Source organism: Triticum urartu, chromosome 6 (genome assembly GCF_003073215.2).
Source record: "Triticum urartu cultivar G1812 chromosome 6, Tu2.1, whole genome shotgun sequence".
Classification (NCBI taxonomy): Eukaryota; Viridiplantae; Streptophyta; class Magnoliopsida; order Poales; family Poaceae; genus Triticum; species Triticum urartu.
In genome coordinates, this window is record NC_053027.1 from 322,701,912 (window position 1) to 322,717,899 (window position 15,988).

At 46.1% G+C, this 15,988-nt stretch overlaps 1 protein-coding gene and 1 long non-coding RNA gene across 2 annotated transcripts; one reads left to right on the top strand and one right to left on the bottom strand.

Annotated features, from left to right (window-relative positions):
• The first annotated feature begins 252 nt into the window (after positions 1–252).
• Positions 253–1,487, top strand: LOC125513370. The gene is made up of 2 exons (XR_007285881.1): positions 253–893; positions 1,000–1,487. It is a non-coding gene; the product is annotated as an uncharacterized LOC125513370 (long non-coding RNA).
• A 248-nt stretch (positions 1,488–1,735) lies between these two features.
• Positions 1,736–10,189, bottom strand: LOC125513369. The gene is made up of 2 exons (XM_048678470.1): positions 6,155–10,189; positions 1,736–2,180 (listed from the first exon to the last, which is right to left on the bottom strand). The coding sequence occupies exons 1-2, from the start codon at positions 6,645–6,647 to the stop codon at positions 2,062–2,064; spliced, it is 612 nt and encodes a 203-aa protein (XP_048534427.1). The 5' UTR covers positions 6,648–10,189; the 3' UTR covers positions 1,736–2,061.
• Between the last annotated feature and the right edge of the window lie 5,799 nt (positions 10,190–15,988).

Consider the following 15,988-nt stretch of genomic DNA (forward strand, 5'->3'; position numbering starts at 1 on the left):
TTCTTTTTGAACAACAAGGAAAAAGATAAATAAACAGAAAAAAATATATAGGCATATTATATACCAAATTTTTCAGAATAAAAAAATCCTAAAACATGAACAAATTTTCATGGACAAATCTCTCCCTCTCTCCCTATAATAAAGCACGGATTGACTTTGTCAGATTTACTGTCAGAATACGCTTCTTGTCATGATTTTACGCTTTCAATCTTTTCCTAATAATAATAATAATAATAAACTAACGATTGCTGCTGGTCGTCTGTCAGCGATTTTGCAAAAAAAAACCTTGACCTTTATAAAAATAAACCCGCAATCCAGTAAATAAGTGGGAAAAAACGTTTCGTATTTCTGCCCACGGACGTGCTCGATAAAAAAAGTCACCCCCCGAATCGAGCGACCGCGTCTCCCACCCCATCTGGATCCGCCGCCGGCCCGCCTCCTCCGCCGCACCGTGCTGCCGGCCTCCCCGCACCCCGGCCTGCCTCCTCTCCGCCGCGCCCTCCTCTCCGCACCGTCCGAGTCCTCCCCGCGCGGTTCGTCAAGGCCCAGGCCGCCGCGCTCCGGACCTGCACCGGCCGGCTCAAGCACTCGCCGCCGACCTCGACGGGTTGCTCAACACGCTCCTCGCCTCCACGGGAAACGGCCGAGAGGAGGAGGAGGATGCGCAGGAAGTAGGGCAGCGTCAGAATCGCGCGCATTGGATCCGGCCGATGGTTACGGCGACACGGACGCGGAGGCTCTGGCCGCGGCCGCCGCGCTCTATGCCCCGCCCCTGCTCGCCGAGCCCTGCCTCTCCGGATCTCCAGCCATGTATGCTGCCGAGGACCCTGCAGGTCCAAGCTCGTCAGCGAGGGGGAGCGCAGACAGCAGCCTAGCCCGTCAGTAACATGGCAGTAAGCCTCTTCTCCCCTTCTCAGTTTACAGCAGCGTGCCGCACTCTTCCAGGCTCCTTTCCCCCGTCGTCAGCACACCGATTCAGAGGTAGAGGTTGACTTGCAGCTCGTGGACACAGAGGAGGAAGCCTAAGATCAATCACAAGTTGTTATGATTGTTCTCAGCCAGCGATGCATAGGGGAATTGTTTGCTCATCTATGTGTTAATCTAGACCTCTTCATCAACGACTTCAACAAGGACGAGATCAAGCTGCGTCTACGCTGCTCTGTCCACCACAACAATTTTGGAATGCATTAACTTTTATCTGCCCAGGTTGAATCCTTCATTCCTCATTCTCATCCTTATTTCTTGATGTTGGGCAAGGCACTCTAGATGAGTTGCTAACTTCAAAAGGCTTCAGTTCTAGCTAGAAGAAATTTTCCCTAGGAATATTTTGTCAGTTTTGTGGTCAATCAACTGGTGTTACAATAAAAGCAAGAAAGTGATGCATGTTCTTTGGGATATATGTACTGGAAATATATGAACATTGTTGGCCCAAAATCACAGGGCCCCACTAAATTATTGGCCATTTGGCCTCATGATTTTGATGATAATCGTTCTACCATGAAATCTTTCTTCCGCTAGCATTTCAATAGTACTGTGTGATGTAGCCATATACATCTGAATCATTGGATAACAAGAGTGTACTTATCCCCTTTACATATTCTTTATTGACATTTACATTGAATTATAAGCTAAGTGCTTAGTCTTTCGTTACCTGCAGGCAGGAACATGAGCATGCATATCTCGGAGTTCGCAAGAAGGCGTTGACCCCCTTAATATATTGATGCTCTCTGCCAGAAACCAAATAAATAACACTTTTATTTTATTTTATTTTGAACCGGGTTAATCCCCTTCGAGTTCCAGAACAAAACGAAAGGGAAAGGGAAAAAACGGGTTCAAGCATCCCAGGGAAACCCACCATAGATGCTCGCAATCGAAACACCTACTGTGGGGCGAAAACCCTGAGACACCATTTAAGCAAGTGACTACAGTTCAGAGAAACACCAACACAAAGTAGTCGAGATCGACCAACTCAAAAGGACCACAGGTAAAAGGCACAAAGTCGCCACAGCAGAAGGCGCCAAACTAAAGCTCCAGAATCCCACGATCAGTCTTGTTCAATCTTCAATCCGAGCTTCTCTCAGTGTGAGCTGATGCGCACAGCCTCATCATCCTCATGGCGTTGTCCCTCAGCAGCAGCGCGCCGTGCTCCAGTTCTTCCCGCTCCGAGCCTTTCAACAGACCTGCCCAGTATTTCAAGTGTACACAAGCTGTGAAGACAATCTCGAAAGGAGATGACATTTTCTTGTGCTCAAAGGTAACTTGGTTTTTGCGGTTCCAGATTGCCCAGCAGACAGCTGCCAAACCCACAGTGAAGTGGCGTTCCCCTTGGGGAAGAAAAGCATAGCACCAAGAGTAGAACTGGCACAGGTTGTTGGGACATAAGTCAGTACCCAGCATCGCCCCTACTGTCCGCCAGATAGTCCTGGCGACAGGGCATAGAAAGAATAAGTGAAGATAGGTCTCTCGACAATCGCAGAATGAGCAGCGAGGATCGCCTGCTCAATTCCTGCGTCTCATGACATCTCTGGTTAGAATTGCGTCTTGAAACAATTGCCACAAAAAGATCTGTATTTTGGTTGGCAACCTGGCCTTCCAAATCCATCTATAATCACACCCAGAGATGTTTCTCTCAAGGTAAGAATACATCGCTTTCGTCGTATACTTCTCTTTGGGGCCAAGAACCCATTTGATTTTATCAGGTTCCATGGAAGGAGCAATGCTCTCAATAATGCTATTAAGACCAGCAAACTAACTAGTTAAATCAGGGTTCAATCTTCTTCTGAAGATGTCCCCTTTTCCCCTGCCCCGAAATTGAGCGATCGTATCATCAGGATGATTAGCTTTGCTGAACAGGAGCGGATACGTCTCACATAGGGGTGGGTGTTCCCCAACAGGGTCCTGCCAAATCTTGGCCACATTACCAGATCTAATGGTCACTCTCCTACCAGCCATATAATGTTCTTTCACTTTGAGCAAAGCCTTCCAAACAGGGGAGTCACTGAACTTCATTTTCACCGTGGCCACAGAACAGTTTTTAAGATATTTGGCTCTAATCACTTCTTGCCATAAGCCTTCGCCCGTATCAATTTTCCACCACCACTTCGCTAGAAGAGATATGTTCTATTTATGGAGGTCTTTAACTCCCAGCCCCCCTTTTCTCTTAGATCGGCACACCCGAGACCACTTAACAAGGTGGTAACGTCTTTTCTCCGTGCCACCACACCAAAAAAATTTACGACGATACTTGTCCAGTCTCTCAATGAATGTTTTACAGAGAAGGAACATAGACATATAGTAGTAAGCTATACTGGACAGGGAAGAATTGAGCAAAGTTAGTCTTCCGCCAGAGGAGGCTGAGCTGCCAATCCAGGCATCGCAACTCGTGAGGTATCTAATAGCAACAAACTCCCAGTCAATGTTCCGTAAAGAAGAATAGCTCACAGGCACCCCTAAGTATTTCATAGGAAAGTGGCCAATTTTGCATCCAAAGAGTTCCGCATACTTACGGAGTGTAGACTCATCACCTCCCACACACAAGACTTCACTTTAAAAAAAATGATTTTAAGACCAGACATAAGCTCGAAGAGGTACAACAACAACTTAAGGTTGACAGCTTGCTCGATATTGTCCTCGATACAAAGGACCGTATCGTCGGCATATTGAAGAATAGCCACGCCCCTTGGGATACGGTCAGCCGCAAACCCTTTGAGCAAATTATTCTTTTGAGCATTGAAAACCATTTTGGACAAACATTCAGCCGCTAAATTGAACAAAAAGGGGGACATAGGGTTTCCCTGACGAACCCCTTTAAAACTTTGAAAATACGCCCCTACTGTGTTGTTAATTTTAACACTCACGGTCCCATTCCGCAAAACTTGATCAACCCATGTACACCACTTGTCTCCGAAGCCCCTAAGCTTGTGGCATTCAAGAAGGAAGTCCCAATTGACTTTGTCGTATGCTTTCTCGAAATCGAGTTTAAGCACAACCCCGGTTCTTTTTTTAACATGCGTATGGTGGAGGACCTCATGCAAAGTCAGAATTACATCCATAATATTATGATTTTTGATAAAAGCATTTTGATGGCGGCTGATAAGCTAATCAGCAAACACTGCCACCCTGTTGTCCAAGACTTTGGTGATAAGCTTATAGGGGCAACGGAGAAGGCAGATGGGGCGGAACTCTTGGATTTTTTTTGCCCCACTAATTTTGGGAATAAGAGTAATTATACCGTAGTTAAGCGTCTCTACATCCAAGGTACCCTCATGGAAGGCCACAAATAAGTTCATGATGTCCTTTTTAACAGTCTCCCAACAGAACCTATAGAATTCTGCTGGTATGTTATCCGGGCCTGGTGCACGATTGCTATCCATGGAGAAGAGGGCCGCTTTAACTTCTTCCTCACTAAAGGGACGGGTAAGGAAATCATTATCCGTGTCAGTAAGTTTTTCATCCTCTCCCCAAGAACCAGGGTCCATATGAAAGAGATTACCAGGAGCTGTCCCAAAGAGCTCTCTATAGTAATCAGTAGCATGTTTCAATAAATTTTCAGTGCCCTCAATCGTCTCATCTCCATTAGAGAAGGAGTGAATTGTGTTTTTCCTTTTCCTTCCATTGGCAATCCTATGGAAAAAAGAAGTATTTTGGTCCCCTTTCAACAGCCATGTCTCATGGGACTGTTGTAACCAAAAAAGCTCCTCATCAGCCAGCATTTGCTGAAGCTTGCCACAAAGCTCAGCTCGCCTGTCGAGGGTTTCAGGATCAAGGTGCCCTTGCTCTTCCATAGTCTCTATGTCAGCAAGTTCGTTTTTAATCTTCTCTTTTTCTTTTCTGTCATGCCCAAACTTATCAGCACCCCACCCTTTGAAGATTTTTTTAAAGCGTTTTAATCTGATATTTAGGACATCAAAGGGGTCAGACGATTTGACAGGTCTCTGCCAAATTTTGCTAACCAACGGGAGGAATTCCTCCTTGGTCATCCAACTCATTTCAAACCTGAATTCACGAGGTTTGGGAGTTTGAGGGCGATTACTGTTAGTGGAGAGAAGGAGAGAGTTGTGGTCAGAGAGGTCTCTAAGCAATTTCCTAACAGTAACTAAAGGGAACAAGTCCTCCCAATCATTGCCCATGAGGATTCTGTCAAGCTTTTCCAGGGTAGGGTGACTTTGATTGTTAGACCAAGTATACAAGCCCCCTTCTATAAAGATTTCTCTCAAGCACATAGTATTAATGATGGCATTGAATCTATCAACATATTGAGAAGTAGCCATTTTTTAATTTTTCTCACCACAGTGCCTAAGGATATTGAAGTCTCCCCCCACAATATAAGGAATTGAGAGATGGCTACAGAAACTAGCGAGCTCATAGAGGAATTCCTCTTTTTACTCATCGTGAGCAGCACCATACACATTTAGAAGAGCCCAAATACACTTTTTCTCGACATCAAACACAATCACTTGCATAATGAACCTTCCTAGAGACTAGGAAATAATTTCTAGTTTGCTTTTTTTAACCCCACAAAGCATGCCTCCAGCCTTGCCCAGAGAGGGAACCTAGTTCCACTCAAAGGCATTATAAGTATCTATTTTCCTCAAAAAACCAGGAGTGACTTTATTCTTCTTAGTTTCTTGCAAACAAAGAAAGTCCAGGGAATGATCTTTAATAAAGTCAGAGAGGCAAGTAGTCATTCCTTTCTTGCCTGCCCCTCTGCAATTCCAAAAAAGCCCATTCATTTTAAAATTTTCTTCCTCCCCCCCTGGTCACTCTGCTAGGAGATTTGGCAGCATTACCAGCATCAACAGTGGGCTCCACTGTTTTTTGACTTCTAGTTCTAGGCCTAGAGATGCTAGTTTTAACTTTCTTAGCACTTTTTTCTTTCTAGGACCAACAACAGTAAAATCAGAGGTGTCACTATTATAATCATCCTCCCATTTGAGGTTAATAGGTATGTCCTCCCTCCTTCCCAGTAGTAATGAACATATTATTAATAGGGGGGTATCTTTTTCAACAGCATTATTTCTAAAATTCTCAAGTTCACGCAGGATGTTAACTTTTCAAAAATCAGTGCCTGGGATCATAACCCCCATCATATTAGCTCTTAACAAAAGTTCAGGATCAGAAAGAACAGCAAAGGAGTTGGTATATGAGGTAGTACCTTCCAGATCTCTCTTCTTGTTGACAGCTTTGGCTCTGTCCTCCACTTTCTCCAGATTGGTCCGAGCTGTCCTCAAACTGAACCTGAGAGCATTTTCAGAAACAAGTGGAGGTGTGGGAATCACCTCATCGCAGCAGTCAAGAGCTGAGTCAGGAGATTGAACACTGTACTCGACCTTGTAATCATCATTGGCTCCAAAAGGCCCTTCCAATTCAGTCACTTGTATGTTCTCCTTAACTTTTTCAGCATAAGTCTTGGTCCTCTTCTCACTGCCAATAGGACTAGCAACCAACCGAGTAGGTATCTCAGAAGCACACCCCTGATAATCCTTTCCTGCCTCAGCAAGAGCATCTTGTTCCATGGAGTGGATCAGGAGAGTGTCGTGGTTCGAGCTGTTTGAATTGACAGAAAGAGGGGACTCAGAAGGGCCAGTATCATTCCCCTTTGTAAATTTCTCTCTCAGAACAGTCCCCCCAGCCGAGGAGCTTCCCATTGGATCCACACCCCCAACCGTTTTCTTCTGCTTTTTGGTGAGGGTTCTTCCTGTTCAGCAGGAGTCTTGTTTTTGAAGCTCTCTTTTTTGTTGTCTCTAACCAGCACTTGATCAACAGAAAATGTGAAATCATAGAAACTCCCCCCCAGGACTGACTCAGCCACTGGAGTGATCTCATCGACATCACGGCATCCCAGTTTCACTCTCACAGAATCAGGTCGATGCAGAGTGGCCATGTCAATTTCCAGAGGCACTCCCGCAAGAGAGGCAACGAAAGCGACATTTCTCTCACACCTCATATCAATAGGGATATTACCCACCTTAACCCAAGCTTTTTCAAGAATTCCCTTAGCGCCATCATCATGATTCCAATGAGTAACTCTGACTACACTACCGCATGGTTTCATAGTCATGCGATCACTGTAGCAGGCTTTCTCCACCTCTCTAGTGTTAGGAAACCTCATCAGAAAAACACCTGGTTCCAGCACCTTAGCAGAACACCTCCAAGTTTTACCCAAATACAAGAAGAATGTGTCATTCATCTGTTTAACAGTAGGATTCCCCCTCAAGACAGTGATGACGACATTGCATGAACGCTCTCTAGCTTGCTCAGCAGAACAATAGTCATGGATATAGAAGAAACCTTGCCCCCTAGCCTGGAAAGCACACTCGGGGCAATACATTCCCATGGCAGAAACTCAGTGCAAACAGAAGCAAGATGACCCAGTTTATTACATCTCTCACAGAATGCTTGCGGACAACGAACAGGGAAATGACCAGCAGATTTTGCATATGGGGAAGGGTCGCCAGATTTGTAAGGTAGCACCTGATTTCTCGGCGGAGTTTTAGCAGCTGTAGGAGCGAGCGGGCGGGGATCGAGTTGACTTGATGGCTGCTCCCCCCGCCAGATCTAGTGGATCGCTGGTGCTTCTCCACCCACACGCCTTCCGAGTTGTTGTCGATGCGCTCCTGGGAAGCAGCTGCGGCGTCCCAGCGCGATGTGCCAGACGTGTCCGAGTGGGTGGACTTGCTAGTGTTGTTGTCAAAGCCATCGCGCCGCCACGAGAACCACCCGCCGCCGCCAGGTCGAATCGCCCGCCGCCACGGTCGAAACAGCCGGCGCCATGGCCCGCCCGACCCGCACCGAATCCCTCGCGGCGGTCGCCACGGAATCCTTGCCCGCCCTTGTCCGCCATGGAATCGTGTGGTCGCGGAGGGGAGGCCGTGATTTCGGCAAAGGATCTGAGATCTCTGCCAATTTTGCCCCTCCACTAGGAGAAGGAGGCAGGTGGATTGGATCTAGGGTTTCTCGGCGCCGTCCAGAAGTGGGAGAAATCGGCATCTAGGTCGAGGGGGGAATGGGGTTTGGCTTTTGTACCCACGCCCAGATGCCCGTGACGTGCTGGAGGTGCTTGATCGCCGTCCACATGTATGGCTGCCGCCATTGCAGCGGCGTCCCCTACCACGGGTTCCACCCATGGCGGATCAGGCGGAACACCGTGTCGCACCCCCGCATCGTGTACCGCCCGGGTTGCCTTGAGAGCTGTCACGTCGCGCCGTTCGTGCTCGTCGCCAACACGATGCGGGGACGCCGTGGGGTCCGGGATCCTGTCGCGCACCCTAGCGAAGAAGCAGGGGAAAGCGACGATGTGCCTGATGTCGACGAACTCGTGCTCGCGAAGGGCCCGGGCGTCCAGCACCGTGCCCGTGTCGTCATAGAGAACAAGGCGGAGAGCGTCCCTGTGAAGAAGGAGCTCGCCGTCGTGGAAGGCGACGGTGCGGACGGTCTCCAGATCCGCCGCGTAGCGGACGCGCCATCGAGGGTCATGTAGCGGACGCGCCATCTTTTCACCGAGTTCTTCAATAACACTTCTATGATGCTGCTCACTGATCGATGCTAAATATATGGCTTGTTGTCGAGGATTTTTATCACTTTTTGATTCATATGGAATTTGAGGATATGGATGACACTGGTTTGTTTCTTTCACTACTAAAATTTTGTCCACCATTAGCTTACGGGCAAAGCTCCAGATCCATGCGAACATGCCTGAGTAAATGCTCTTTATGGTTCCATGTTCTTATGTAATAAGACTTGATGTGTTTTATCTTCCAATAATTCAGACACGGGCCTTCCACAACTTGATACAAGCTGCTGACAAGAGTTAGAGGGTTAGGTTTGATATTATTATTTGTTGTATGACTATTTGTTCTCATTATGGCACAACTTATATATCTTTTATTTAGTTACTACATAGCTTGTCTATTACTTGAAACATAATTATACTGCGTACATTTAGTGGATACTATTGTTGAGTAAAAACAAAATTCGAACTTCAAATTACATACTGGATTTAGATTGTTTCCTTAGAACCCAAGAGTTATTTTTTTGTTGAAAATGCCAGATTGGCTTTTCATTCATGAAGGTGTGTAGTACAAGGTGTTTCTCAAAATCACAGGGTAGTATAGCTGCATACGAACTGTATGCAGGAAACATACAGTGGAACAGAACTAAAGCATCTCTAATCTGGCCCCCCTTGGTTTTTGAATCAGCTGGTTAAAACCCAGGATATCTTTCGCGGTTCCCAGCAGTTGTTTACTAGAGGTATCCATGATCCTGTAGAAATTAGAAGTGTTAGCAAAACAAAGTGGAACTGAACTGAAGCTATTTCCGTTAGTATTGTCTACGTCTCCTTGACCTTTCATGGGAATCCGATGTAACCATCCTGCAACCTGCAAATACTATAGATGATATGCAGAGAAGATATCAATATTACTTATTACTGCCTTAGTACCATGCCGTTCTTCTCTACATAAATCATGTATAAAGCTGTAGGAGGAGCTCAGCTTACATATCTGAACATCCAACTAATTGCCTTACCACTAATTATTTGCCACACTGCAACTATTGACAGTGGATACTGACATCTTATTCTCTTGGTAGAGTTCAAAACTACATGGATCAAGCTGATGAAATTCAGTTGTATTTTTTTCTTTTCCGACCATGAAGGTTTTTTAACTGCTCTGAAGGTCCTCTCATATGTAATTAAGCTCACACACAAATGTCCTTATACGTACTATAGAATCATATAGCTGACAATATGTAACTTTTCAGCTGTAGTAAGAATATCAAGCGTTACTTTTTCATTGGTGTTTCAGTTTGTCGGTTACTGGTATATCATTCCAATATTCATACTCCCTCCCTTCCATATTACTCGTCGCTGATTTAGTACAACTTTGTACTAAATCAGCGACAAGTAATATGGAACGGAGGGAGTACTATAGAAGTTGTTGTCAGGGAGTGCGAGTGGGGCAACAGAGTGGCCAGAGAGGGGAGCACCATCATGGGAGCTTTGTTCATAGAAGGCAACGTCGAGGAGATGTCGACTTCCTCCATGGATGAGCGGTGGTTGTGAGAGTTTGCCGAGGAAGGCCAACTCGATCATGGAGTGGCTATTGCTGCAGAAGGCGACGCTAGCAATAGAGACATCCATCCATTTGTGCCACCATCAATAACAACGTTGTAACAAGCATGGCTCTGCACTGTTGAGTAGAACTCTTCCTCCAAATCCAATCCAACTATTGGATTAAGATGTTCTAAAATTTGCCGCCTAACTGCCTCATCTATATCCATATCTCTGTTGGGAATTTGCAGGTTGCAGAAGCAGTAGAGTGGCTTATGTCATGTAGGCAACTGGTGGCTACAAGGATCCGTATGTAAACATGGTATGTGAAATTTGTGCTACACAGGAATGGAAATGCCAATTTACAAAATATAATATGCATGTGTGGTAGGCGATTACTTGGGGTAGCCGAATAAAACTTGGAACCAGTATAACTTCAGTGTGGCTATGAAAAATTAGATGGAGATAGTGGTTTGTTACCTATTGTTGTAACTAAAAAATTCTAGTTACGCAGTAGAAAGCAAGGTGAATTGGAAATCAATTATTAAATCTGCTTTATAGGCTTTTGCTAAAGAGAGAAACTGAGGGATACTAATATCATGGTTTCATTGAAGCTTATTTGTCGTCTTGAATCCCGATTTGGACAAGAACTCCCCCATGATCCTTTATCCCTGTAAAGCAGCATTGTGAATTGCTATTGGATGACACCGTGGGTTGTCTGCGTAGAGTGGAGGTGGCATCACATGGTCAATGTTGTGTCGAAGGACTTGCATGGGCCACAGGGATGTGGTGGTGTTCATAGTGGGCAATGTTTGTTTTCACGTAAGTTATGGTCGATGTAATATAGGTAGTGGACTGGCATGTAAGTTTTTTCTCCCGTTGCAACTTACGGGCATATTTCCTAGTAAAATACTTAAAAATAAACCTTTTTGTAATAACCCCAAAATGAAAGGGAAATTGGATTTCAAATAAACTGAAAATAGTTTCTGTTTTCAAAGTTGAATGTCAAACAAAACTTTATCTCTGATTTTGGAGTGTCATTTTGCTCTTCTCATATTATTTGTTTATCAGAGAATTTTTGACAAGCTTCAAACTTATAATTAAATAGGGATTCAAATGGAAAATTTTGGGAAAGTCCTTTTATTCCCTTTGATTTATTCTTTTGTTTCAAATTCCACTCACTTTCAACCAAAGAAAAGCATACAATCATATTTATTTAATTCATATAACATTCCAAAATTTAGAATTTTGAGGTGTTACAAACCTACCACACTTAAAATGAATCTCGTCCTAGAGATTCGAAGAGGCTAGCAAGAAAAGGTTAGGGTTCGAGGGTCTTCAAATAAATGCATTGATCAGAATAGTCTAGTGTGCTACCACACTTAACAGTAGGGTTATGGTTCCGACCAAAACTCATTTACTCCATCCATCTAGGTTGACGGTGTCGGTCTTCTCATATTCTTCGGGATAACTCTTTCACTGGTGTCCTTCCGGTAAGGTCATAACCCATTTTCTCAAAATCCCGAGTCCTTTCATCACGGTAAAGTTCTTCCGTGGCTAGGTGTAACGCCCCAGATATAACTTGCCCAATTTGTACTCCAACTCTTGTCGTTTCCGGCGTTAAGTTATATTTATTTCTCGGGTTTGGGTCTTTGTCTCCGTGTGTTGTTTTCGTTTTCATGCATCTCATATTATGTCATCATGTGCATTGCATTTGCATACGTGTTCATCTCATGCATTCGAGCATTTTCCCCATTGTCCGTTTTGCATTCCGGCGCTTCGTTCTCCTCCGGTGGTCATTTCTAGCTTTCTTTCGTGTGTGGGGATTAAACATTTCCGGATTGGACCGAGACTTGCCAAGCGGCCTTGGTTTACTACCGGTAGACCGCCTGTCAAGTTTCGTATCATCTGGACTTCGTTTGATACTCCAACGGTTAACCGAGGGACCGAAAAGGCCTCGTGTGTGTTGCAGCCCAACACCCCTCCAATTTGGCCCAAAACCCACCAAACTCTGTTCCATGTCCTAGAGCGTTCGATCACGATCGCGTGGCCGAAAACCGCACCTCATTTGGACTCTCCTAGCTCCACTTATGCCTATAAATACACCCCCTCCGTTTTCGGATCTCCCCTCTCCCCGAAACCCTAAAAAAAATCCCCAGATCCGCCGCCGGACGTGTCCGGACAAGCCGGACAACGTCCGCCACGCCCCCTCGCCTATCCGCTGCCGCCACATGGCAGCGCCGCCTACCACCGCCGCCGGGCCCGAAGGCCCATCTCCGGCCCCCGCGCGAGCCGCCACCGGGCCAGACCCGCGCGCCGCCGCCCCGCCTCTTCTCCTCCGACGCCGGCCGCCGCCCTGCCGCCGCTCGCCGCCGCCTCGCCGGCGAGCGCCGCCCGCGCCGCCTCGACCTCGGCCGCCCCGCGCGCCACCGCGATGCCCCTCGCCGCCACCCGGCCGGCGCCGCCTCTCCGCCGCCCGGCCCCCTCTCCTCCGGCCTCCTCGCTGCTCCGGCGAGCTCCCTCCTACTCCGGCCACCGCGGCCATTGCCGGCCATCGAACCTCGGGACGCGTGCCTGCTACAGTAAACGTCTCAGATATGAGATCTGAAAACCCTAGCCGGTTGACTTTTTCCCCTCTCCCCCTAATTTTTGTGCATACTTTGACCGGTGATATCTCCGCATCCGTAACTCCGATTTGGGCATATAGCATATCAAAATGTTCGTCTCGACGAGTACATCATTTCACTCCATTGCATCATTTTCATTTGAGTTCATCTTGATGCCCGAAATGGTGTTAGAAGAGGGCTTCGTGAGTTAATTGTCAGATCTGCTAGTTCATCTTAGACTTTTGTCATTTTTGCCATGATTATTGTGTGCATGCTATGCCTGTGAGTCCTTCATATGTTTTGTTAAGGATTTTTTCTTCTTTCCAAAGGTGCAACCCATGCATTTTTATGATGTGTGTGGTGACTTGTGCAATCTTGCAAAGTGAGGCACCCGGTAAATCTGTTTTCAGGGACTTAGTAGTTTTCACTAAGTCTGGGATTATTTAGTTCATGATGCCATATGTTCTTGTTGTTTCCTAGTGATCCGTGACTCTTTTGAGGATGATCAGTGAGGGAGTTTTGTTAATCTTGTAGTGCTCTATCCATCCATGTCTTTGTTTGCAATTATGGAGCACCCTAGCTTGAGTCAATCGAGCTCTACTTTTGCTTCGTTGCGAATCTGGGCAGATCGTCAACTTGTTTGCGATTTTGCCGATGTTATTGTAGTTGATCCGTGCATGCTATGCCATTGTTCTTGCCATGTCTAGCTTCCATTTTGTGCCTTCTTAAGGGATGTATGCTTGTCTTGCCATGACTTGCACCGTGGTGAGTGCATCGAGCTCGTAGACATGCCTTCGTGAGTTATGTTTCAGCATGTCCCAGTTTTCACTAAGTCTGAAAACTGATTATGTTTTTGCTATGTTCGTGTGTTTGTTAGTGTATTTTGTGATCCCTTTTGGCTCAAGGTCACTGAGGGACTTTTGTTAAGCTTATTTAGTAGCTCCATGCCATGTATTTCTTTGTCATGTTCAGGTCCTGTAGCATGTTGTTTTGTTGCTCCGAAGAGGGCTATATGATCTGAAATTCCAGACAAGTGTTAATTTCACTAAGTCTGAGATCTGTTTTACCATTTGCGTTTTTGCCATGCTTGTTTGAACCTGTTAATGGATGAATTGGCCGTGGCTCACTGCTAGTTTTTTGTTAAGCATTTTGTGTGCATCCCTGCCATGTGTTTTGTTGTCATGTTTGGGTGCTGTAGCATGTTCATTTCATTGCATTTAGATGCCTACTTGCTGTAAATCACAGACCGGTGTCAATTTTGAATCGCTTGCCATTTCCAAACCGTAACTCCGATTCCGGCGTTCTTTATATCATTTTCAAGCGATTTCATCTCATCTTTCCAGTGGAACACTTGGTTTTCCAAGTTGAGGCCAGGTTCATGCATTCCCTGTCATATCTTGCATTTTGCATCCCGCATCGCATCCCGCATAGCATATCATCATTGCATCATATTGCTTGGTCTTGCACATGGTTGATTGTATCCTTGTTGCTTGTTTGTCTTGTTTGGGTAGAGCCGGGAGACGAGTTCGCTAACGAGGAGCCCGTTGAGTTTGCTTTCGAGGATCCAGTCAACTCTGACAACTGTGCAGGCAAGATGATCATACCCTCGAAATCACTACTATCTTTGCTATGCTAGTTTGCTCGCTCTTTTGCTATGCCATTGCTATGATGCCTACCACTTGCTTGAAAGCCTCCTAAATTGCCATGTCAAACCTCTAACCCACCATTGTCCTAGCAAACCGTTGATTGGCTATGTTACCGCTTTGCTAAGCCCCTCTTATAGCGTTGCTAGTTGCAGGTGAAGATTGGAGGCGTTCCTTGTTGGGACATATATTTACTTGTTGGGATATCATTATATTGCTATGTTATCTTAGTGCATCTATATATTTGATAAAGGGTGGAAGGCTCAGCCTCTCGCCTAGTGTTTTGTTCCACTCTTGCCGCCCTAGTTTCCGTCATATCGGTGTTATGTTCCCGGATTTTGCGTTCCTTACGCGGTTGGGTTATAATGGGAACCCCTTGATATTTCGCCTTGATTAAAGCTTTTCCAGCAATGCCCAACATTGGTTTTACCATTCGCCACCTAGCCTTTCTTTCCCTTGGGTTCTGCAGACTCAAGGGTCATCTTATTTTACCCCCCCGGGCCAGTGCTCCTCTGAGTGTTGGTCCACCTGTCAGCTACCGGTGGCCACCAGGGGCAACTCTGGGCTGGCCTACCCGTACCTAGGACAATCTGAGTGTGCCCTGAGAAAGAGATATGTGCAGCTCCTATCGGGATTTGTCGGCACATTCAGGCGGTGTTGCTGGTCTTGTTTTAACCTGTCGAAGTGTCTTTAGTTACCGAGATACCGAGTCTGATCGGAATTTCTTGGGAGGAGGTCTATTCCTTCGTTGACCGTGAGAGCTTGTCATGGGCTAAGTTGGGACTCCCCTGCAGGGATTGAACTTCCGAAAGCCGTGCCCGCGGTTATGGGCAGATGGGAATTTGTTAATGTCCGGTTGTAGATAACTTGAACCTTAATTAATTAAAATGAATCAACTGAGTGTGTTACCGTGATGGCCTCTTCTCGACGGAGTCCGGGAAGTGGACACGGTGTTGGAGTAATGTTTGCGTAGGTTGCTCTCTAGTTTCTCGCTCGTGCTTTGCCTCCTCTTCTCGCTCTCTTTTACGAATAAGATAGCCACCATATATGCTAGTCGCTTGCTGCAGCTCCACATATATATTTGCCTATCCTTCCTATAAGCTTAAATAGTCTTGATCGCGAGGGTGCGAGATTGCTGAGTCCCTGTGGCTCACAGATGCTATAACTCCAGATGCAGGTCCAGGTGATTCCGCTGCAGGTGACGAGTATGAGCTCAAGTGGGAGTTCGACGAAGACTCTCAGCGTTACTACGTGTCTTTTCCTGATGATCAGTAGTGGTGCCTAGTTGGGGTTTGATTCGGGGCCTTGTCGCATGTTGGGTTCTTTTCTATTTTGGCGCCGTAGTCGGGCCATGAGTGTTTGAATGATGGATGTTATTTATGTACTTTGATGTGACTGTGGTGAGTGTAAGCCAACTATGTTATCTCCCCTTTATTATTCATATTACATGGGATGTTGTGAAGATTGCCTAACTTGCGACATATGCCTTCAATGCGATTATGTCTCTAAGTCGTGCCTCGACACGTGGGAGCTATAGTCGCATCGAGGGTGTTACAAGTTGGTAATCAGAGCCTTCCCCGACCTTAGGAGCCGCAAGGCGATTAAGTTGGGTAACGCCAGGGTTTTCCCAGTCACGACGTTGTAAAACGACGGCCAGTGAATTGTAATACGACTCACTATAGGGCGAATTC

Coding starts and splice junctions, on each gene's coding strand:
- LOC125513369 (XM_048678470.1), bottom strand. CDS start 6,647: ATGGGAAGCTCCTCGGCTGGGGGGACTGTTCTGAGAGAGAAATTTACA. Junction 2,181..6,154: donor CAAGAAGAGAGATCTGGAAG/GTACTACCTCAT, acceptor AATACTGGGCAG/GTCTGTTGAAAGGCTCGGAG.